The 23,818-nt window shown below is 51.7% G+C and overlaps 6 protein-coding genes across 6 annotated transcripts; 1 reads left to right on the top strand and 5 right to left on the bottom strand.

The window, feature by feature from the left end:
- Positions 1–2,791: 2,791 nt before the first annotated feature.
- On the top strand, positions 2,792–4,685 carry BROUX77_001429 (uncharacterized protein; the record flags this gene model as incomplete). Its single annotated transcript, XM_073745858.1, has 2 exons — positions 2,792–2,870; positions 2,941–4,685. The coding sequence occupies 2 exons, from the start codon at positions 2,792–2,794 to the stop codon at positions 4,683–4,685; spliced, it is 1,824 nt and encodes a 607-aa protein (XP_073609664.1).
- A 519-nt stretch (positions 4,686–5,204) lies between these two features.
- Positions 5,205–7,831, bottom strand: BROUX77_001428 (uncharacterized protein; the record flags this gene model as incomplete). Its single annotated transcript, XM_073745856.1, has 3 exons — positions 5,205–5,942; positions 6,034–6,284; positions 6,364–7,831. 3 exons carry the CDS (start codon positions 7,829–7,831, stop codon positions 5,205–5,207), a joined length of 2,457 nt encoding a protein of 818 aa, XP_073609663.1.
- Positions 7,832–8,714: 883 nt separating this feature from the next.
- BROUX77_001427 (uncharacterized protein) lies at positions 8,715–13,242 on the bottom strand (the record flags this gene model as incomplete). Its single annotated transcript, XM_073745855.1, has 2 exons — positions 8,715–12,106; positions 12,180–13,242. The coding sequence occupies 2 exons, from the start codon at positions 13,240–13,242 to the stop codon at positions 8,715–8,717; spliced, it is 4,455 nt and encodes a 1,484-aa protein (XP_073609662.1).
- A 2,098-nt stretch (positions 13,243–15,340) lies between these two features.
- BROUX77_001426 (uncharacterized protein) lies at positions 15,341–17,031 on the bottom strand (the record flags this gene model as incomplete). Its single annotated transcript, XM_073745854.1, has 2 exons — positions 15,341–16,830; positions 16,890–17,031. The coding sequence occupies 2 exons, from the start codon at positions 17,029–17,031 to the stop codon at positions 15,341–15,343; spliced, it is 1,632 nt and encodes a 543-aa protein (XP_073609661.1).
- A 2,550-nt stretch (positions 17,032–19,581) lies between these two features.
- On the bottom strand, positions 19,582–21,988 carry BROUX77_001425 (uncharacterized protein; the record flags this gene model as incomplete). The annotated part of the gene is made up of 6 exons (XM_073745853.1): positions 19,582–19,666; positions 19,754–20,724; positions 20,790–21,286; positions 21,346–21,732; positions 21,792–21,804; positions 21,899–21,988. The coding sequence occupies 6 exons, from the start codon at positions 21,986–21,988 to the stop codon at positions 19,582–19,584; spliced, it is 2,043 nt and encodes a 680-aa protein (XP_073609660.1).
- A 604-nt stretch (positions 21,989–22,592) lies between these two features.
- BROUX77_001424 (uncharacterized protein) lies at positions 22,593–23,649 on the bottom strand (the record flags this gene model as incomplete). Its single annotated transcript, XM_073745852.1, has 2 exons — positions 22,593–22,700; positions 23,143–23,649. The coding sequence occupies 2 exons, from the start codon at positions 23,647–23,649 to the stop codon at positions 22,593–22,595; spliced, it is 615 nt and encodes a 204-aa protein (XP_073609659.1).
- Positions 23,650–23,818: the final 169 nt, after the last annotated feature.

Raw genomic sequence — 23,818 nt, 5'->3', positions numbered from 1 at the left:
GTTATAGGCTGTGCCCCAAGCTTCCACGTCAAGACGTGTAATGGAGACACGCTGCCCATAGGAGCCCTGTGATTGGCTGGTGTCCGCGAGGAGGAAGAGCCTAGCGCGCTTCTTGGCCGGAATGTTTTACCCAAATTGGGGGGAGGGCATGGTTTCTTGATTTTTCCATTGTTGCGTGTTGGCGGCAAGGGTTGGGTTGGTGTATCGTGAGGTTCTGTGTGAGCCGCATGCATGTATACAAGTAGTTGTGTATGTACATAACTACAGACCGGAAAGCTGTAACTATGGGTGCATGTCCCTAAAAGCATACAAGCTCACTGCCACTTGCAGCCAAGTCAACAAGCTTTGTGTGCCAAGTCAGAACAAGCATTATGGAAGAAAAAGTCTCGTCAAGTTAGCATAAGCAAGGTGTTGGAGACGTAGATCAGACTTGCTTGCTGTGCGCATACATACATACATGCCAAACAGAAGTAAAAAACGTCTTGCTACATGCCAAGGCAGTGGTGTCAAACATGCCTGCCGTTTCCTTCTCTCTTATTCGTTGTTTCTCGCCCCTAGCTAAAAGCCGTCGCCTCTTATGCGGTGTGGTGTGGCACAAGAAAAAGCACCAGTCGCCGCCGGAGACCGAGTTATGTATGTACAAGAAGAAGAAGACGGCCCTGAGACGGCGGGGCTTCAAGCAAGGAGGGGGCCTGGGTAGTATTGCGCCTGCTGGAGCTGCTTGCTCCTTGAGATCCCGCCGCATCCAAGGCAAAGACTTTTGACCAAAACGGCACAGCAGCAGCGTCATCCTAGGGCTCTTAGAGCGTTAGCTGTCGTCGAAGTCGTGGTGGAAGGACTTGTTTGTCTCTCTAGCATTTCGATCCTCTTTGCTCGCAATGGTGCTTGCCAAGAGGCTTGGCATCTCTGGGCCGACACCTTCGACCAGCCATCCAGGCAGACAGTGAGAGACACAAAAAAACCTAGTTTAGTGAGAGGGGGGGGGCGAATCTGCCCCATAGCCCATCATTGCGAGAGAGAGAGAGACGTGCGCCAGCTTGTTCGTCCGATCCGATGATTGACAATAAGAGGGAAAAAAAGCATTGACTCTTGGAGACTTGGTGCCCTGGGCCCGTGAAGCGTGCTATTGATGAGGATGTGCACAAGCACGTACATTTGCTGTAAGCTTGTGCTTGTATATCCAGGGTGCAGCCAGCAGCAGCACGGCGTTAAGACGCAACTCGGATCTTGCTGTGCAAAAAAGAGTGACATAACGCCAGCCAGCTCAAGACGGCGCAGCGCAGAGCATCACATATGTTTGCCATGGCTCAGCCAAGCCCATAATATTGCACACATGGATGTATGATAGCGTTGCATGCAAAGCATTTTGTGTGCAGGTTTTGTTGCAGTCTATGCAACATTTGTGTATATGCGCAGATGGAGGTGGGAGGTGGGAGTCGAGGTTGGGGTTGAGGAGAGCTGAAGGAAGGAGGGGCGATGGTGTGCGAAGGCAGTTGCCAAATAGTGCAGCTGCGGCTGCAGAAAAAAAAGGAGGATTTTGAGAAACTAGTTGATTGTTAGAAGCAAAAAGAGAAGGTTCCAATCGCAGTTAATAGCAACACTCCCAGTAACTGCGAGCCTTGTATTACCAGACTCGAGGACTCGAGGACTGACTCGAAGACTCGACATCTCGAGGCAAAGTAAACAAAGCGTAATTACTGACATCAACTAACACGCCCAAAATAGCCCTGTCTCCCTCACTTCAAAGTTGCTGTCTTCACAATCACACACGTGCTGTCCAAACCAACCTTTTTTTATTCTACCTTGGTTTCACTAACACGTTCTAATAGTCTTGACACTTCTATTCTCCGGCGAACAAGCTTTGGCAGTCATCCGGCTTTCACCACAAAAGAGCCAGCTACAGTCTCGACGAGGTAGCACGTGCTCCCTGGTCGGTCGTGGACGTGGAGGCGTGTCTTCTGCTGCACAGACTGGGAGGGAGGAGGGGCGTGTTGCTAGTGCGTACCACAGGTTGATATCCTAATCCTTTCGCCCATTAAGCATTGTCGTTAGAGGACGCTTCTTTCTGCAACGTGCAGTGTGCGAAGTGAACAATGAAGATGCAGGTCAGTGTATGTCGGGTCTATAGCAGCAAGCAAGAAATAGAGGATTGGCAGAGTGGCCCATGAGCGCTGGAAGGGGCAAACATAATCGTGACCAAGAGAATGGCGATGTGTCTGTCTGCATGTAGTTGTCTACATACACCCCATACTTAAAACCTGCGTCTGAGCTAATTGTACGCCTAGATTGCCGTTCTTCAGGGCCTTTTTAGCTTGTTCGGAAAGCCAAGACTTTGGGAATCCCGTCTTAGGTCGTGCTCCGGGATAGGTAAACACCTTTCTGACCGACTGGGTAAGAAGAGACAGGGAAGTGTAACAAGCCAGGCCAAAGATTGAACGTGTGTGAACGGACCAGTAAGAAGATAGATCCTAGCCTCGTGGGGTGTCTGTGGACTGTCCTCGTCTTGCGAGGAGTGGTGATGGGACCTTCAACTATGGTTGTTATACACGGGTACTGATAATCACTTGCTGCTTCGAGTAAGAGAAAGGAAGGCGAATGCTGTATATAAAAGCTTGTCCCCGATGGCTTGCAGGAAAGAGAAGAACCCAAGAGACAAGAAGATCATCTGGAACACACCAGACCAACAGCAGCTTTGGTTACCCTATCAAGAAGAGCTCTTGTCCACTACTGCCCTTTCTTTGTTCTTCACTCTTGCATTTTCTCCTTCATTACCTTCATCTTTACATCCACAATGGTTCTTCACGAATACACTTACGTATTCGCCATTGGCACATGCTTTGCCCTGCTTGAGGCTTACAACAATGGTGCTAGTAAGTTATAACCGCCAAGTCGCTTACTCGGATATCTTGATCACATAACCCTAACCTGCTTGTCACTTAGACGATGTTGCCAATGCCTGGGCTACCTCGGTATCGTCCCGCTCCGTCACCTACCGCCAAGCCATGATTCTCTGCATCATCTTCGAGATGACTGGCGCCCTGGCCGTGGGAGCCCGTACTGCCTCCACCATCAAGAACGGTATCATCCCCATCACCGCTTTCAACGATAACGCCGGCGTTCAGTTGCTGGCCTTTGCCTGTGCTTCTGCCGGTGCCTCGACCTGGGTCATGTGGTGCACACGTCACAATGCCCATGTATCTTCAACTTACTCTCTGATCTCTTCCCTGGCTGGTGTCGGTATTGCCACTGTTGGCGCCGGCGGTGTTCAGTGGGGCTGGAACGGCGGTCAAGGTCTCGGTGCCATCTTCGCTGGTCTGGGTATGGCGCCTGCCATCTCCGCCTGCTTCGCTGCCGCTATCTTCATGCTCGTCAAGGTCTTTGTGCACATGCGCCAGAACAGCTTGCAATGGGCTGTCTGGACCTCGCCTTTCTTCTTCCTTATTGCCGGCACTGTGTGCACCCTGTCCATTGTCTACAAGGGTTCTCCTCGCCTGGGCCTGAGTGACAAGCCTCCCGGCTGGATTGCTGGTGTCACTCTGGGTACTGGCTTTGGTCTGGCCCTTCTAGCTGCTCTGTTCTTCCTGCCCTTTGTCCACTCCCGCGTCATCAAGAAGGATTACACCCTCAAGTGGCACCACGTGTTCTACGGTCCCCTTCTGTTCAAGCGCCCTGCTCCCGCTGATGCCATCCACGCCAAGGTCCCCGACTACGCCGTTGTCCAGCACGAGTCTGGTGACCTGCAGATTGCCTCCTCTAGCGCATCGACGGACCGCAACTCGGACAAGATGCTGGAGTCGCCCGCCATTGACCCCATGAACGGCGCCCCCGCCACCACCGAAAAGGCCCTGGTCCGCACCGAGGCCACCCAGGAGTCATACCAGAAGATGCTGCGCGATGCCGAGGAGAAGCACCACGCTAACCTGCGCAAGGGCAAGGGCCCGCTGGGTTGGGCTATGCGCACGCTGCACGAGAACCCGATGGGGGCTGGCTCCCTGCACGAGACTCACAACCTGGTTGCCCTGGTCAAGCGGATTCCTGCCATGATCGTGGTTGCTTGCTTGTACGGTACCGCCTATGATATCCACACTGCCCAGGTCGGCATTGAGGGCACGCCCGAGGGTCGCCGCATGGAGCGCGTCTACGCCCACGCCACCAAGTACCCCAACGAAGTTGAGTACCTTTACAGCTTTGTCCAGGTCATCACTGCTTGCACTGCTTCATTCGCCCATGGTGCCAACGATGTCGGTAACGCTGTCAGTGTTTGGGCTGTCATGTACTCTGCCTGGAACACTGGCACGGCCGTCGGAGCCAAGGCCCCTGTGCCCCTGTGGCAGATTGCTGTTATCGGTCTGACCATCTGCATTGGTTTCATCACCTACGGCTACAACATCATGAAGGTCATGGGCAACAAGATCACCTACCACTCGCCTAGCCGTGGCTCGTCCATGGAAATGGGTGCTTCCATTACTGTCCTGGTCTTCTCGCAGTACAAGCTGCCTGTGTCCACTTCCATGTGCATTACCGGCGCCACCGTTGGTGTTGGTCTGTGCAACGGCTCCTTCAAGGCTGTCAACTGGAAGCGAGTCTCCCTACTGGTCTTCTCGTGGTTCATGACTATCCCCATTGCCGGTCTCATTGGTGGTTGCCTGATGGGCCTGGCCCTGAACACGCCCCACTTCAACTAAGTATGATGGATGGAAAAGAAATGATAAGATTTGGATGAACTCTGAGTTAGAGTCAGAGTTGGTTAAGATTCACAGCACAAATTCGCCGCGTACATATTCTGCTTGCTTGTTTTTTTGGTTCCTTTTTTGAAAGCTTTGCATAGTCCCTTATGGACCTGAGGCCCATCAGTATTTGCATTCTCTTTGGTTTGATCAGCATCAATACTCTACATCAAAATATATACCCTTTCTATGCAATAATCGACTTGACTGGTTGTGACGTTTGGAAGTTGTGTACTACCAGAAGAGACCCACATTAGCTTGTGTAACCGGAACTTTCCAAATGCCCACTTCTTCTTACAACAGCTTTCTCTCTCACTACTACTAACTAATGCCAGGTTACTAAAAGTCTGGATTTCTAGGAATTTCCCTTCAAGATGTCAAGGCCAAGCATGCATCCACCGCCAGCCCAACCCTAGAAAACAGCATCGCGTTAGCTCGCATGAAGCGAATTGTCAAAACAGCTGGAGATAGGAGCACTTACCGGCCTTGCTTCTGGTACACCACGTCACTGATAATGTCGCGGTCTAAGTCAGGGAACATTCCCACCAACGTTTCTACCACATCTGCATGCTCCGCACGATGCAATCTCTGCGCCTGCTCTGCTTCAGCGCTGGCCTGTCGCGCTGCAGCCTCCTCGGCCGAGTACAAGTGTGTACGAGGGGACTCAACGAAGGGTGACTTAAGGGATGGGGCATCACCTGCCCGGTCTGTAGCTAACGACCCTAGTGTGCTGGTGCGCGGGGGCCGTGGCGGCGGTGGTAATGAGCTGCTGTCATCACCAAATATGCGCCCAATGGTAGAACTGAGGGGCTTCTGAATAGTTTGGAATAACGTTGCCAGAGGTGCTGGCTGGTCGGGCGAAGCGGGGCTTGGATAGTCTGCAGGCGCTTGTGTTAGAGGGGAAATTGGCGATATGAAGCCGGGTCCTTGTGGGTGAGGTGGTGCTGCGGACGAGCTATCTCCAGCCCCTCTAGTTGCAGATGACGAAGATGTCCCACTATTGAGCGACAGTGCCGATGTACCCGCCACAGCGAGCGTCACTTTTTCAGAAAGTGAAGCTGTAGCTCGCGGGGGGAGAGGAGGTAATGGGGGCGACTCAAGGCGATGTTTTTCAGCAATCGCAGATACAGCCTCTTCAACACTTTTTTCAAACTCTTGGTCTGTGATAGTAAGTGTTGTCCGATCCATGCTTTCAATAAACTGAATGACGCCCATCTAGAAGCAACAAATCCCGTGTTAACAAGAGGCGTTTTCATTGGGCTCGGGAGATTGGGGCTTGATATTGGAATTTTGTAGTTCAACTCACCAAAGATGACAGGTAGTACCCCGCTTCACCACTTAGCTTATCTTGATTGCGGAAGCGTAGAATGTACTGCACATTAGACACCAGATGGTCTGGGTTGCTATGCAGCACAACGTAGATTAGCAAAGGCATAAAGGAGTCCGCTGACGAATCTGATCTGGTGTGCTTCAGAAGACCAAAAATGACCTTGCAGCAGTTCAGTACACAAATTATTTTATCGCGCGGTGCTCGGTAAGTTCGTATCTTGAGAAGTTCTAGTGAGGAATAGAGTTAGATAGAGCATACGAAATGGTGAAAATGTATAGGGTACTAAATAGAAGGTCAGAGACATACCATCTTGGGCGAGCTTTAAAAACCGCTGCCCGCTCTCTGCAACAGGTGGGATGTCCAGATGCTCTAGTTTTACCCAACCGTAAATATTGATTTTTTGAGTGACAATCTCGTCCCTCTCCACGTCTTCTTGGTGTTGGCCCCGCCTTCCAGCCCCGGCCGGCCTGTCTCCTCGCTTTCCACGGCCCTTGGCGTTGGCTGACAGAGGTGGCGGAATGGCAGGACTAAAGGTTTGCGAGTAGAGACGGTTCATGACCAGTTTCTCCATGCCTTCGCGTGCATTATCAAACTCGGCATCTGAAACGTCGCACCAAACCTCGCACATGGCCATCTTGTTGCCAATAAATGCGAGAAAGTCGCTAATGATTTTAACCTGCTCGTGCACCATCCACTGTTTTTTGCTAAACTCGCTGAGGAATGACTTGAGATAGCGCGCAATGGGGTCTGCTTTGCGGTGGCGGAGCTGCTCAAGGAAGCGCTGGAAATCAAACGGCAAGTCTGGCTCTGGATCGGCTTCGGGCGGCGGAGGTCTGTGGTGTGTGGGCGTTGATACAATAGCGGCTGTTGAGGTAGAAGCAGCCGTGGAGATGGGTGGTGGCTGGTTAGGGGTTTGTTTTGGCTGATCACCCGAAGGAGATTGCTGTTCAAGTGAAGCAGAGGATGGCCCAGCTTCGTCGCCGTCTTTCGGGGGAACAGGTGGTCCTACATCATCAGAGGCTGAAGAGACTTCCCGTGATCGATTCGATGCCTTGGAGGCGGATTCCTCCCCAGTGTAGTTGGGCGTCGAGAAAGTTGTCGGGGTTGCTTCCGAGGATGCAGACGCGGACGAAATTGGTTGCTGCAGCCCGAGGCCGTGGACTTGGCCCGATGAGTGTGGCTCCGGGCTAGACTTGCGCGTCAGGTGCATGGGGCTAGTGCCTACACCAGCATCAATACCGACAGATAGAGTAGTGGCCACTGCAGCCATATTGCTACCGGTTGCCCCAGCGCCAGTCCCAGCGCCAAATCCAGCGCCGGTCGGCGATACACCCAGCAGCGGCGACGCAATCTCCAGACGTGGACTCATGACCTCTTCGGCGGTGGGCTTGGGACCATCGTCACTAAACTGGAGCATGATGCTCTGGATCTCTCCGCCGTCGTCGGCGTCGGCACTGGCATCTCCGTCTCCTGGGCCATCGCTGATGGCGCCGTAGTCGGAGCGGCTGGGCGAAGAGCTGCCATCGTAGTCCCGGCGGGCCTTGGACGCAGCGCGGGAAGAGGCGGGTGTTGAGGCGATTGGGGTCGGCGGGGTGGGATCGACATAGGGGACAGGCTCGAGGAGTGTCATGGGCGGGGAGACTGGGGCGGCTGACGGCGTGCTCGGCCGCAGAGTAGCGATGGACGCAGCGAGGCTGGAGTCAGTGTCGGCGTTGTTATCGTCATGGTGATTGTCGGGTTCGTGGTGTATCGTGGGGGGCGTTGATGTGGACATGCTGGACAAGCAGCTTATTGCATGGCCTGGTGGAGGGCGCCGGTAGGTGGAGATAAGAATATGAGTATAAATAAACAAGAAAAGGCAGAAGAGCGATGGCGCGAGGCAGTGATCCAGGCCCGATTCTAGCGATAATGTAGAGACAGGCTCTAGACGAGGAATGACGGAGGGCAGGGCAGAGAGCCTGAAGTTATGGAGACTCTTGGTTGTAACTAGTTATCTTGTACCAGTACTTGTTTTGTGGTAGTTACCTGGGAACACATAGGGGAAGAGAGGGCCTGGCTGGGGTAATTTGGAGGTGGCTCAGGGGCGTAAAAAGAGCAGCAAAAATGCAGCAAAAAATATCGCGATACCTCTCACCAGAACATGTGTGAGGAAGCAAGACAACAGACTCAATCCCAAACACAAACGTAAACTATAGTAAGGCCTCACCGCGGAATAAGGCACATACATCATCGTCGCCCGTTCCTCGACTACACCTCTTTCTGCCAGATACCCCGCCTTGGTAAAGCGTGGTTTACACTCGCATAGTGCGCGGCACACTGTCTCATGCACTAAAGGCCCCCTAAGCACCGTTCATCGCCCTCCAACTGCAGCCTAAGGACACAGTGCGCAGACGCACAGGCGCCACAATGAGCATAGCACCAGAGTATCATGAGACAGAACAATACAAATATAGCAGAGTCTGGGGAACATCAAGCCGCTAATTAAACTTGGCTGCGGGCGCTGAAACAAGGCGCATTGCGAATGGGTGTATTGAGCAGAAAGATTTATGGCATCAAAAGCAGCAAACATCAACGCTGATAACAAGACAGGAAAACACAAGAAAAACAACAGCCGCCTCCCAACTTCACAGACCCAGAGTCAAATAACCCTGTCGCATCTATGCCAGTCGCGCTGCTGCCTGGGACGCTTCGTCCTCTTCCTCTTCTAAGATATCCTCTAGTTCTCTGTCCTCCTCCCCCTCCTCCTCCTCTGCCCACGGATCTCGCGCCATCTTCTTGAGCATCTTGCGGATCACTGTGTCCTGCTCCATCTCCTGCCACACCTCGAGCCGCCACTCAGCCTCCGGCGTGCCCCGTCCATGCTCATCCTCTTCCTCCTCGCGCCGCCGCCTTGCGCGCTCCTTTTCGCTAAAGCTTTTCCACGGTGGCGTCGCCGTCCATGCTGCTACGCGCGGAATACCGAGCAGCTTGCGCTTAGCAATCTTGAGCGAGAATTCAAAGATGCCGAGCATGCCGAGCGTCGCAAACAGCGTTGCCCACCACGATACGTCGGAACCATAGCGATCCCACAGTCCGTCGCGCACGTTGTAGATTGCCGCGCTGCGTGAGTACGCCATCGACAAAATGGCCAACCAGCCCCACCACCCAATCGTGGTAATGAGAAAGGCCGCCATGACAAACCACGGCTTATAGTGCGTCTCAAAGATGAATAGCTTCCAGTTGACCCACAGCACACCAACACTAAAGGACATGCTGCCCATCGCATACAAGTTGTTGTCGCCTTCGACAATCCACCGGCCGTAGCCAGCCCACACGCCATAGAACGCAATAGCGCCCTCGCAGGCTCCCAGAAGCATCCACCGCAGGAATTTGACTTGGTTCAGACCCTTGTTCCGTTGTCCGTACGAGTACAGCTCCGGCATCGCCAAAAGCGTGTCTTCGCTCAAGTCCTGGTCCCAGATACCCATGCAGATGCAGCACAGCGAGGTGAACAGGGTGTTGAAGACAGTCAAAGATGCATACTCGTAAAGCGATGTGCCGGTATATCCGTTGTAGCGCTGGTAAAGCGCTGTTGGCAGATAAAAGAACATCTCCTTCCAGAAGGTGCTGACTGTGAATTTGGACGCGCGTGAGTAGTTCCATCGGCCATGTAACAAAAGCAGACGCTGCAAGAACCGGAATTGCGCAATGGCAAAATCAGCCACACGCGCAGCCTGTAGGCCTTCCTTTCCAGAGATACCGACACCCACATGACTGGCAGAAATCATGGCCAGGTCGTTGGCACCGTCACCAATCGCCAGGGTTAGGCCGTGGTGCTTGAGGTTACCCTTGAGCTGCTTCAGCTGAGAACGCACCGTCGTCACCAACAAAGCCTTCTGCGCCGGCGAGGCACGGCAGCAAATCACAGAGTCTACCAGGGGCATGACAGCATAGAACTGGGCTGAGAGCTCCGGAGACTGCTCCACAACCGACAATGTTTGTCCGTCAATGACAACGACACTATGGGCAGACTCGGTCTGAACGTCTTCAGCAATGTTGTGTAGCTGATCACCTAGAGAGCCCTTCGAAACATCCAAGATAAACAGGTCCGAGCCAGGTTTAATCACACGAGCCGAATGTGCGATATTGATTGCTGTCTCTCTCTTATCGCCAGTCAACATCCAAATCTTGATGTGAGCTCTACGAAGCTTCTCAATTGTCTCAGGCACACCCTTCTGCAACTTATCTTCAATGGCAGACGCTCCGACAAGATCCAGATTCTGTTCAATCAACTCGCCGGCAGCCTCGATCATGGCCTGGCGGTTAGTGAGACTCGTCGTAGCGTCATGGTATACCTTCTTCCAGGTCTTGTAGTCGGCTTCGGTGATGAAGCGTTGAGCATACAGCAGAGTACGAAGACCTTCAGTGGCAAAATCATCTAGATGTTTAAAGCAGCGTGTAAACGTAGCCATCTCATCGTAAACCGAAGCATCTTCAAGGAAAGCAAACTTCTCTGGAAGTTGCACCGGTCCAAACAGTGGTGAGCGTGGGTGGTCAGGTACATCCATAGAACTGGCTCTGACAGCCAGTGAGAGTCTCGGCTTGGGTTCTCCTCGGTTATGTAGTCCGATTCTATTCGCCTCAAATGAACGGCTTCTAGCCCCAGTGGCATCTTGGCGACTCGACTCGGCAATCTCGGCTACGCGGGTGCGCTTCAATGTCAGACTCTTACGAAGGTTTGCAGATGGCTCGTGAAGACTGCGGCGAAACATCTCATGTTCAAGATCAGCGCTCTTGCGGACTTCATTTGCAGCATGCATGGCAACATTTGCCATTTTCAGGCGGGGGAGAATGGTAGAGTCGGCTCCCTTGCAAATCACCGCAATGCGTCCGTCAGGGAACCGCACCACGATAGACATGCGCTTGCGAACACTACTAAACTCAATAACATCGAGAATTTCATACGTTTGCAGCTCCTCCTGGTCGTCATTCGTGACACGAAGAGTGACGGATTGCGACGTGCGACTGACAACAGTGTACCCCATTTCGCTAGCAGCAGTGACCAAAGCAAGCTCATCGGGGGAAGCGGCCTGGTACGACAGTTCGCCTTGACGTATCTCCGGAAGACACGTGTGACACAAGGCCATGGCCAAGATGTACTGCTTAGCCTTACGGGCAAACAGGGAGTGCGGCTTCAAACGAATATATTCAAGAAGGTCGTCAGATGTGACTTCGGGTTGAACATGATCAGGGCGGCCAGTTGATGTCCAGTGCGACGAAGAGCGCCGGCCGGAAATTGATGGACGGTTACCCGACATTGACGGTCGGTTACCTGACACTGATGGACGATTGGCAGAGAATGAAACACGATTCGCAGTCATGGAAGGACGGTTAACTGACAGCGAAGTCCGAGACATCGCTGTGGCAGTAGCCTTGGGAGCACTTATAACTGATGGCACCACGTCCGTAGGGTCTTCAAGAGAAACCTCCAGTGTCGGCATGTTGAGATTGGTCGTGTTGGGGTTCTCGCCCATAGATGTGCGTGCCATCTGGAACGATTGCCGGGCATTGAGCTTGTTTTCTTCGTCAATCGGCAGATCTGTTTCATGTAGCCACGAGGTGCCGGCGATGCTGAGCTTCCGGAACTTCATTACATTTTCGGTGAGCGTTCCAGTCTTGTCGGTGAAAATGTAGCCCACCTGGCCCAAGTTCTCCAGGATTGTGTTTGTGTTGCACTTGGCGGGAGTGTTACTTTCAGAGTCGTACATGCCGACATCAGAGTTCATCAGCAACATCTGGCCGACTTTAACAATTTCCAAACTGACGTAGAGAGACAGCGGGATGACATTGTTGAACTGGATGATGTAGGCGATAATGATCTCGTAGAACTTGACACGAGCATCTTTCAAGTACCAAGAGTTGCGTTCGGTATCTCGCTGCCACATAACATAACCCATGGAGACACCGACAGAAAGAATGATGACGTAAAACGCCAGCATGACGACGATCTTGTTGGCAACGCTTTCCATTGCGGGTTTCTTCGCCTTGGGGTGCTGGTTGGCGTTACGACCTGAACTCGGTGAGTAATACGTCAGTATCAATCGACAGAGGCGATGAGTGATGACTAGGTGTTTTAGACTTACGGATCTTGCACTCCTCGCCAGTGTTTATCACTAGGCCAATAGCATAGGATGTGTTACGAAGCACACTCCCACGATACACAACATTTGAAATGGTCAACGGCATGGTCTCGCCATTCGACATTACCTTGGCCTCGAAGTTGTACAAGTCTGGGTTCGGATCCTCTGAGATGACCTCGATTTCAGAAGCCAAAATACCCTTGATACTGTCACAGTGCTTTATGACAGCAGACACTTCTTTACTCTTAAGGTTGGTCTCTCCATCAAGGGCCATGGTCTCGATATAAGCCAGGTTTTCCTCATTTTCAGAATGCAGCAGAATCATATCAGCGGGTACAGGCTCGTCTCTTTCTAACCGGATAATGTCACCCACTGCGATATCAGCCCATTGCGTTGGAGTCCAGCCGTGGCCATCGTACTCTTCATCAATAACCCTTCGATGGCGGGTGTCTTGTTCCTTTTTCTTCTTGAAGGGGAGCTGGAACTGGGGCTTTTTCCGACTGGTTGGGTTTCCGTCAGATTTCTTCAAAACCATGGCAATATCAGTATTTTCAATTTGGTCCAGGCGGTGCCTTCGATAGTCGTCATAGCCTTCTTTACCCATCGTCACAAACACAAAAAAAAGAAGCGGCAGAATAGTGGTGTAGTTTCCGGTGGTACTGAGGCCCGGGATCATTTGTGGAATACCCACGCATAGGAAGTAAAAGTTTCCTACTCTGCTAAACTGGAAGAAGAGCTGCTTGGGTACAAAGTTGAGAGCAGTGTATCGCGAGGTCCGAATCGAGTTGTTGATAAAGGGCAGGCTGGTGCGATCGTCGATCAAAGGACTTTCCGCTGTGATATTGGGCACTACATGGCGGCCGTCTTTCGAGGGCGAGAGGACTCGTTCTCGCAAAATCTTTTCGTGCAAGAACTTGCGACTCGCAGAGGATATGCGAGCCATTAATGACGGCGGCTTTTGAAGTGTTGAAGGTTCCAGGATGTCCATTTCGTTCTTTCGTTTCGTGATGGAGGCTTCATCCTCCTGCGAAGACGAGAGCTTCTGTGGATTCGGTGGTGACAACATGGCGTTTCGTGTGTTGGTTCGCATGCAACAGCAGCCACAGTCATGAAAAGCCGCCCCCAGGCGAGACACCAGTCAATGGGACTGGAATGCAATGCAACACCGGAGCAACCGGGTGAGGTCCGAGAAGCAGGTAGGGCTCACGATGACGGAGAGGATGTTTACGTTCGAAGCTGTGGTGGATTGGGAGTTCACTGAAGGGCTCGGGGCGAAGGGGGAGTGCGGCTTCGCGATGCGCTGTTCATGGAGCGGTGATACAATATACAAGAGACCGAGTTTGTTGTCGGCGTCGCAAAAGACGGTTTGCTATAAAGCAAAGCGGGCGCTATAAAACGACAGAAGGTAAAGGGGGCTGCTGTTAAACGAACGAGTGAGGGCTTCGGCGCTCAGAGTTGTCGGAAAGGGTCGCGAGAGTTTGTCCAAGAAATAGAGGCGAGTGGAAACGAAGGATATCGAGATGTGGTGATGTTCTATACAAAGCACAAAAAAGAAATTAAAATGGAAATTAATGCAGAGGGAAAGCTGCAGGCAGCTGTCAAGAAAAGGCAGTCAGAGAGAAAGCACAACCGGGACAAGACATATAAACGAATTTAAAAAAGAGAGACGGTGGACAAAAGTCGCAGCGCGCCGTCGTGATGGGCTCCTCGGACGTTGGAGTTGGAATGGAAAACGAGAGAACGGAAGAACAAGCAAGAGTCGCGATCACGAAAAGTCGTACGCAAACGAGACCCTTTTCGAAAAGGGAAAAACCCGACCATCAGTCCCCATTTTTTTGGCCGACTTTCAGGTGCTCCAGGGAGCTGGGCCCTGTAATCCTGCAATTTAGCTGCCAAGAATCGTGCAGGTGCCGCTCGTCGCAGGCTCTCCTCTGCTGACGAGGCGCTGTATTTTCCAAGTAGTCTCCCTGTATTCGGGACTCCTCCCCTGTAAACCAGCCCTATATTCCTGTCTTTCCGAATGCGGTGTCACCCCCCCCCCGCGTCTCCCGTGCAAAAATAGGGAAACCCTAAATGGGTGATCGACGTCGTATATGCAGGGCTTCACAGGCAGCCCACCAAGACACTGCAAACAGGTTGGCTGTGTTTCCCGTTGAACAGCCACCGCGGGCAAATCCGAAGAGCACTAGCTTCGAACACACCGTACTCGCTAACAAACTACCCACATAGTTGCGTAGAAGTGTCATACAGTAGTTCTGGGCTTGCTGACTAGCTCCTCTGAATCCGCCTCTGTTGCTCCACGGGCCCACCCTCCGAACGTCCGAGCTCAAGCCCAAATGCAAAGCTAATGTTTAATTTGTCGACCTCTTCATTTCTTTGCCTCTCACATGTTCCCTGTCAGCAACAGCCGGCACGGCGCGTCTTGGTTTCCCAATGCATTGCCATTTGTCGCCTTCATCTGCGCCGCGTCTTGAGAACACGCTTCGGCCTCGCAGCTGTTCAGCCTGGAGAATACAGTCAAGACTCTAGGTTCTCTTTGTGTCTAAACTTGGCAGCACTTGCATGATACATATAATGCGCGTAGCGTATGCTGGCCTCTGCGTGGCAACTTTCTGTTCCCCATCAACGCGCATTTATTTGACCAGTAGGGTTATATTAGGGTCCACAACCAGTCAACTCTTTGCCATCGCGCCTCCTCCGGGTGGATCTTGAATATTCCTTCCTCAATGACGTCGGTTGTTCCTTGGTTTCGAATGAGATAGCCCGACTCTGCGCTGGAAAATTGTCTCACAAATCTGGTAGTTCACCATATTCATTCGATTTAACTGTGAGTACCGCCGTTTATTAATGCTTTTGATGTTCTGATGTACCTCCGAGAACTAGCCAATGAATGATAAACCCCCAATAGATGATGAGCATTACTAAAATGAAGACAAAAAAGAGAAAATACTAGACTCCTAAAACTCCTTTACCTGTTCTGTTTTTTCGACCAGAGAGTGCTCGCCTTTCCTGCTTCTAGAAGAGCGGGACAATGTTCTGTTTGACCGGGTTTAGTCCCTGACTAAATAAGCATCATGCAAGTTGCTTCAGTCTGCTTCAGTCTTGGACGAACCAGAGTATCCAACATTGAGATGTCTATGAGGTGCTTGCTCGCTGAGCGTAGATTAGGCTATCCAAAACCAAGCCTTCTCCATCCAGTTCTTGGGCACAGGTGGCTGGTCCATCTCGGCCAGCTCATCCATCTCTTTCTTGCCAGTGAGACAGTCAATCTCCTCAATGGGGATGGCCCACCGCTTAGAGCGAACATAAATCTTGTGACCCAGGAAGAGCAAGAGGAAGAAGGGCAGCGTGATGTAGGCTGCCAGGAAATCTTGCACGCTCCAGTTGCGCGGAATGAAAATGTGGAAGCCGTTGGTTAGCGTCAACAGCGAGATCATGACTAGAACAAAGTATGAGCCGTATGGCTGGAGGCAGGTAGTGTAGGGCAGCGCGCTCAACATGTTGTTGAACTCCATGGCCTTACGGAAGCGCAGATAAGTGACCAGAACAACAATCCAAGCCACAAAACCCGAGATGGTAGAGATGTTTGTGAACCACCTGAAGACCTGGGCTCCACCGTTCGACACGTTTAGGAAAGCCAGGAGACTAGGGGCCCAGGTGGCAAGAATAGCCATGTACGGGACACCCTTGGTAGTAGTGGCGGAGAAAATGGTGGGCGCATGGCCTGTCTTGCTCATGGAGTAGAGCACACGAGAACCACTGTAAAGGAACGAGTTTCCGGCAGACCAGGCCGAAGTGAGGACAGCAGCGTTAATGACGTGGTCGAAGCCCTTGATACCGACGTTCTGAATTCCAATGACAAAGGGAGAAGCACTGGCGTCATGGCCACCAAGCAGACGACCGTCGTTGTACGGAACCATGATACCAATGACTAGCGAGGCGCAGCCGTAGAAGATGGCCAGGCGGAAGATGAAGCGTCTGGCAGCCTTGGGGATGTTGCGACGGGGAGCCACGCACTCACCGGCGGCAATACCAATCAGCTCGGGCGAGGTGACAAAGGAGAAACCAGCGCCAATAAAGGCGTGCCAAAAAGCAAGGAAATGACCGGTGCTACCACTGGCTTCATACTCGGTGAAGGCACCGGGCTTCTTCCAGTAACGAAAACCACGAATACCATCTTGGTTAGGACCGCCACCAAAAAATATAACGACGCCGAGAATGACGAGGCAGATGATGGTAATAAGCTTGATGCTAGCGAACCAGAACTCGGCCTCACCAAACACCGACACGGCAATGATGTTGAGCAAAAGAATGATGCCAAGCACAATAGCAATCCATACACCAATGTTGACGGGTGGGCTCCAGTAGTCGATGATGATTCCGGCCGCAGTAGCTTCGGCGGCTGTCAGCATGGAGTAGGCATACCAGTAGTTCCAACCGGCAGCAAAGGCCAGAGAGTCGTCGACAAAGCGCTTGGTGAAATATGGCATGGTGATGCCCTTCATGGGCAGGTACACGACCATCTCGGCGATGGCATTCATGATGAAGAAGACCAGCGACATCATGCACATGTAGGATAGAAACAACGGGGCGGGGCCGGAGTCGTGGAGGATGGAGCCGGAGCCAATGAAAAGACCAGTTCCAATAGCACCGCCTGCGAAAGTGTTAGCGAAGGATGATGCACAGGAGGCCAGCATCAGTATTAGCACATACCTAGAGCGAGGAACTGAATGTGTCGACTCTTGAGACCACGCTGTAGCTGTGTATCGACAGTCATGTCTCCTTCGGGGTCGAAAACCAGGGCTTCGCCAACGTCAGAGGAGGCGGCGCCGCCCAACTCCTTGGATTCGGACATGGTAGCTAGCAGAGAGTGTGCGTGAATATGGGGGAAGGAATGTGAAGAAAAGAAAAAGAAGGAGAGTGTAGCCAGGCGTGTTCGTGTATCCCCGTTCCTCTTTGTACCACGATTCAGGTGCGTGTGTACCAGTATGCCAGGAAATGTATGCAACCAGCAGGGCGTGGGTGTTATATAAGAGCGTTTGTTCCTCAAGACCACACTAACCGAAAAACTAGATCTCACGCGCGAGGTACTAAGAGACTGTTGAAGCTACTGAATAGAGGCTAGCGGTAACTTCGTTTCGGGTGTGGGATGGGTGTTTTTATACTCGTCCGAGGACCGGAATTCAGATGAAGCAGCCGGCTAGCATGCTCGCATATCAAGAATCCTTTGTTGTTTTGTTTGGCTACGACCTTCATTTCCTTTGGGAGGAAGATGAGTATGTCACCAAGGCTTGGTTTGTGTGTCAACGCATAGACCCGCGGGGTGTTGGTGTTTTCTGTTGTTTTATTCTCTTGATTATTTATCTTTTTTTACTACTTGCTTGGTAGAAGCATCGCTCTTTTCCCTTCTCTCTTTTCCCTTCATGCGATCCCTCTGGTTTAGTTTCAGTTTTTTCGGCCTGGTTCTCAATTCTACTAGCCGTACTTCTCTGTCTGGTGTGGGCATGCTTGTGGAATAGACATGGCGAGTTATGGTTATTCACAAGCCGCTGTGGTGGTTCACAAGAGCCGGTGTTAGTGTCTCACTAACGCCCCATGGCAACGTTTCGTTTCCTTATCGGCTAGTCTGTCTATCTTCGGCCCATCCCACCAACAAATTCACTTGAAAGGCCCTAGTCATTTGCATCGGTTTTTGTGCGTGCTGCCTGGCCCATTGCTCCCTGTCATGCCAAGGGCGTTACATGTGTAGTTGTGCGATTACAACCAGCTACTACGAGTTACTACTACACAAGTTGTATGCGTTATCAGCGCTGATAACCGGACCGCCTAGTCCAGTATGCTTTCACATAATGGCTGAGGCTTCTTTATTACCTGACGCAAGCACATCCTGCACGGCTTCGGCAGCCCATGACGGCGGAGGTAATGCCCTTTGTTATGATAGGTCCCCGCACATCTCATCCACGCTAGGCGCCCTCCCTGCTTCGACCCACTGTGCCCTCGTCGCAGCGAAGCTTTGTTTACTCGCGTTGCCCGCGTTGCCATAACTATAGATTGCAGATGTTTGGTTCCATCCGCCGTAGCCAAGCTCTCCGTTTTCTCCTCCTCTCCGCTTACACTCTCGTTGTCCTTTTAAATTGTCAGTGTCGTGCTCCAAGAATCGCAGACTCAAATATACATGCATGCGTAGGGGTACAGTGCAGGTCTATACGCATGTATAAAAAGTTTGCACGTATATTCTCGCACGCAATCTTTGATCCGACGACGCACGGTACTTGTGGTAACGAAAGGAGAGATCGCGTAGGGCAGCAGACAAGAGAGACTGTCCGGTGGACTGCCAAGTTGGAAGCAAGATCGGACACATTGATCACTCTTTCGTCCTTGGCGATTTCTAGAGTGCACGAGCCAGGGACTCTTGCTTTTTTCTCTCATTTGCCCTGGTTGGTTGGAGAAGCAGATTAACAGAACTACGGGTAGCGAAGGGTGTGAGTCCCGATTTGATTTGTGTTGGTATGGCATCAGTGATGATGTGTATATCATGGGCAGCCAGGTCCGGTCGCCCTCATTATCGAATTCCTTGGCCTTTGGCAGCGCCAGACTTGCGAGTTGATGCCATCGTCTGGCAGCCCAAGTGCCAAACCTGTGTCTGGATGCGTTAACTACTCGCGGTGTATGCGTGAACAAGTAAGCACGTACATACAGGCTTACTTGTGCTGGTACCTCTATGTAACTATGTAGTTATGGCCTTTGTAACACTCATCCTGCAGAGTAGTTGTGAGCATGTCTTCGGTCCGATTCTGGCCTTTGCACAAGCTCTCTCCAATTCCTGGCATGTTTTTGGTTGCTTATGTTGTTCTGTCACATTTCTTATAGCCTCCTGTTTTATGGTCATTTTACTTCTGCGAACTGCTGTCCGCCAAGTCTGTTTCTATTATGTTCGCATCTCCCCGGATTTTAGAGGAGGTTCTTACCCTAGTTCGTATCCGGAGACCTCCCCCGAAGCCTTCTAGAAATGTGTCAAGCCGAAAATTTCAACTCGCTAGGAACCCGTGCCAATACTAAATGACAACCAGAGCCCCTAAAATACATACGGCCTCAGCCCTCAACTCTCAACTCCAGAACCCTTTTGTTAGACAAACGCCTATTTCTCCAAAACGCCGGAGCCCAGAAGCAACGTGCTTCTTCTTCCCCAAATCGCCACGAACCCACGTTGGATGAACAGTCTCGCAAATCTTTAAGCCTCCAATTGCCGCCTGGCTAACTGAATCCACGCATCGCTTCTTCGCTGGCCGAATTCCACTGCAACCGTAGCAGCAGCGCGCCGCACGATTTTAGTGCCGACCCTAGCCGGTGACTTTTTGCATTGCACAGCTGTGCTACACTGTCTTCATAATGACCTCGTTTTTCTTTAGTGGAGTTCTTCAAAGATAAGCTTGTGAAGGTCCGATAGATTAGGCAGACCTGGCGTCATTGTCGCGGAGCTGTTCAAGTACCTAATCAAGAAACAAATCGTTAGTTACATTAGCAAAACAATGCTTATCAGCAGGGAGAGACCCTGGATTAGTTAGGGTTGGACGTACAACGCTGGTGGCGACTCCATGCTTAGAAATAACTGTTCGAGAGGCGACTCCTTGCGCACGAGTCCATTACTGGCATCTATTATGCCGTATTGCCTGAGCTGCACACGCGCCTTGCCCAGTGCTGATTTGACGCCCTGGGCCTGCTCCATGCTCTGAAGGATCTCAAGGCATGTGTACGCCTTCTGGCTTACATCCAGTCCGCTGTCGTTTCTTTCGTTGGCGCTCACTACTAGCGTGAAGACGTGCATGTTCTCTACAAGACACGCCGTGTCGAGTGACACTAGACTGGATAAAAGATCATTGCGTTGCATGTGCTGCATGATTTCGAGCGACTGGGTTGCTGCATCGATGCAAAGCATGGCCAAGTCATGATACGCCTTGCGCTTAACTTCGAGGCCAGCTTCACCGGACTTCAGCGCCGCATGTTGCAAAAACGGTCGCGTGGCTAGGACCATGGTACTATAGTACCGCAGGTGCAGTATAGCAATACTTCGGCCGTGACTATGGGCACCGTCTTTGCAATTGCGTAGTGGCAACGGCAGGTCGTCCATCCAGATGTGTAGCGCCGTGACACAACCCATGACGTCAGTCAGCGAATGGGTGCGTCGTGTTGTGTCGGGTGTGGCGTAGAGCAGTGTACTTATGCGCCGTGCGAGCCGTGAGAGCTGGCTGGCCATGACTTGGTAGCCGGGCGCGATGTTGCTACTGGGACAAAGTATCTGCTCGGTTGTCAAGTGCAGGTCACTGACAGCATCCGTCTCACTGAGTGCAGGGGGGTAGCCATGTGTTAAGGAGATGTCCATGTCAAGGAGGTAGATGGTACAGAAAATACGGAGCTCCACCTGCCGCTGGAACATGGACCACGCATGGGTTTCCTTTTTGATATGTAGACCGAGAGAGTAAGCTATCCGTGCTGCCGAACCAACATAGAGATATGCTTGGTCAGGAAACGTGCTTTGATGTACTATGGCCTAATGGGAAAACTGTTAGCTGTCAGGACTAAAAAAGATGGATGGCCCAGTCGAGAGTGACATACCAAAAGACAAAGTGCTCTTATACTGTTGATGTCTGCCTTGTCGTAAAGTTCCGGAACAAGCTCCTTGGCCAAGGCTAAATATCGCGACGAAGGACTAGTCGAGACATTGCTGCTGCCGTACATCTTGCCCTCACTTTCACAAGTCAAGGCCAGAATCGAGTACAATGAGCACAGCATTGATGGTGTGGCTGACATTACGTCCCCAGAGTAAAGGCTATCCAGTGATGAATAAAAGCATTCCGTTGTGAATAACCAGTAAACTGCGTGAATATCTTTGAAGAACCGAGCTACGCTCTTATTGCATAAATCTCGTCGTGGAAGATATATGCGATGTGACGTGGGGGTACTGGTAGCCAAAGCGGCATCCATGAGCTGCTGGTTGTCGGCCTCAGCAGCTGAAAAGAGGAGATCAGGGTCAGTAGATGTTGAGGACTGGCGTGATCTAGTAGACTGTATGACTGAATCGAAAGCATATGAGCTTTGCCCTCCAACATATCCTTATTCAGAGTTAGCCAACAAGTGTAATAACGACGATTTGCGATATTACACAACTTACGATGGTTTCCCGCGTTATCAACTCGTAGCCAACTAGAACGTCCTTGCATATTGTCAATCTCATCCAAACAGTGTGCCATTGTGGACATTAGACTTGGCTCTGACATTGAAAGAAGCGTACGTCCTGAGCTAACACTCGTAGCAGGAGATTCAATCTTCGAGTTTGCTAGCTCTTGCCTGTCCAGTTGGCTTTGATCATTAATATTTGATACAAACTCGCGCAGGTTGGGTAGATCTAATGCCATATCAGGGAGGAAATGTTTGAGAGCCTTGGCCATGTAGCGGAACTGCTCTTCCGAGACTTGATAGTACGGCCGTTGGCGCCGGCGAGACATGTCGACATGGCATGACGCGCCGGTACTTGCGCAAAGCTGACAAGGCCCAGGAACTGCGTGGTCACTGTAAGTTAGATAAGGAAGCAAACGTATGGAAGTTCAGGCAACATACGAGGATTGACACACTATGGGGCAGTTTGGTTAGCATACTGTAAATATTGGCGATAACAATGAACCGAATAGAACAGAAACAGATGTCATAGTGGAAAATCGTCATACCTTTGTCTTGCGACTTTTGCACCGGTCACAACTCATCGGGGCGCGTTTTGGAATTGACTTCTCCTTTGTTTTATCACTAGAAGTCGACATGATGTGCTAGAGAATAGCTACCAAGAGAAAGCAACAAGGGCAACAAAAGTAACGCGCAAAATGACTGAAGGCAAACTCAGGATATCGTGGTTCCAAACTGGGAGGAGAAAATGCGTGAACACGAGCTTGATCCAACAAGTGTAGCCGGTTACCTATGTCTTATCTCTACCTCTTTCACTCTTTGGCTTTAACCTCGGGCCGCCTGTACGTCACGTCACGTTAAGCCTCAGTCTATAACTATTGGTAACTAGTAGCGACTTGCAACTATCTGCGGGCTAGGTTTGGGTCTGTCACTCGCGTCTGCCACGTTGTGTCTCGGAGCCACGGCCTTGTATTGTTCAAGTGTAGTTAGCATGCCTAGATACATGTATACGCACATGTATAACTAGTTAGTTAGTTACTTGCAACTAACTTATTGGTATCTTGCCTCTTCTCTCCCCCAGACATCCCAAAACACAGAATCCGGGGAATGCGGGGGTTAGCGTGAATTAGAGCCCTTGTCGACAGGCATGAAGAACCAGAGAGACCTATCTTAGCGCGTTGACTTTGTGTCTTTGTGTAAGCCTTCAAGCCAATGGAGACGGGTGCAATAAGTCAGGTTTGGTCAGTGGCTAACAATGAGTCCTGCAGCCATGATTTCTCGGAGCATTCGGGCGTGGCTGAGCGTTCGGCCCATGTGCCTGTTTGGGAATCTTCCGGGCTGAGGACGAATCTAAGTGAGTATGAGTGCATATGCCATGCGCATCGATGCATGAAGAGGCGGGGATAATATGATGGAGGGAGATTTTCTAGCCCCAAAAGAGAAGAAGAGAAGGGAGGGAGAAAGTACAATTGTAATGGAGAAGGCCACGACCTGTGATAACGAGGTGATAGATGGCCTTGATTGCTTGCGAGGGATGCTGAACATCCGACAGGGGTACGCCTCTGTGTCATTTTATATACAAGCACCAACAAGTATCCCGCATCCCGAAATTCATATAATGGCGGAGGGTCTCCCACCCGCTCAGCGCCGAGGCTGTCCTTCTTCTAGAAGCCATCAAACAAGGCCTAGGGTTCTGATTCGCCGCCTTTTAGCCCCAAAAAAAAAAAACATATAGATAATGATGATGAAAGTCTTTATTTACCTGTCTACTCGCGAGGGATTCTCGACATACGACAGGGGTCGGACCAGACGGTAGAGGGTCGGGCGGAGGGCGAACTGGGGAGTCCCCTTCCTGCGGGTCCGTTCCCGTTACCGCACGGCGGTGTGCCAGAAGCACCGGAGGACTCTTGGCCGCTTTAGATGCCAGCCAGATGGCTCCACTCTTGGTGGCTATGAGCTTCTGGAAGAAGCCCTTAGCCATCCGTTGAGGGTTGCGGGGGCAGGTCCAGATGTGCTCCGGGGTGGTCTCAGCGTCGCAGAGGGGGCAGGTTAGCACCGCGTTCAAGTGATTGAAACGGCGGTGGTAGTCTGCGTAGTCTTCGTGACCAGAAAGTGCTGTCAGGACAGCGCGGGCGAGCTTGCGCTCAGTGTCGTCAAGAAGGCTTTTCCAGGCCTTCTTAGGAGCCTCGAGAGGTCGGCTCAGGTGCGGTCTGTTGGCACAACCTTCATTCGACCACCAGGTGCGAAACTCGGTGGTGACGCGGGCGCGGAAATGGCTGCGGGCCCAGGAAAGGGACATTCCTACGGGCGTGTAGGCCCTCTCGGCGCCCATCTTGGCTTGTCGGTCCGCGAGCTCGTTGCCCCAGACGTCGGAGTGCCCCGGGACCCAAATCACTTCCACAGCGGGGGCACCATCTGGCCACGGTCTAGGACCTGGGTGGTCAGGGCTTTGGCCAATCCAGTCGGCG

Source organism: Berkeleyomyces rouxiae (genome assembly GCF_048999995.1).
Source record: "Berkeleyomyces rouxiae strain 22BRR77 chromosome Unknown BrBRR77_ptg000001l, whole genome shotgun sequence".
NCBI classification, from domain to species: Eukaryota; Fungi; Ascomycota; class Sordariomycetes; order Microascales; family Ceratocystidaceae; genus Berkeleyomyces; species Berkeleyomyces rouxiae.
The sequence above is the reverse complement of the archived record's forward strand: the minus strand, read 5'-3'. Positions and strand labels throughout refer to the sequence as shown.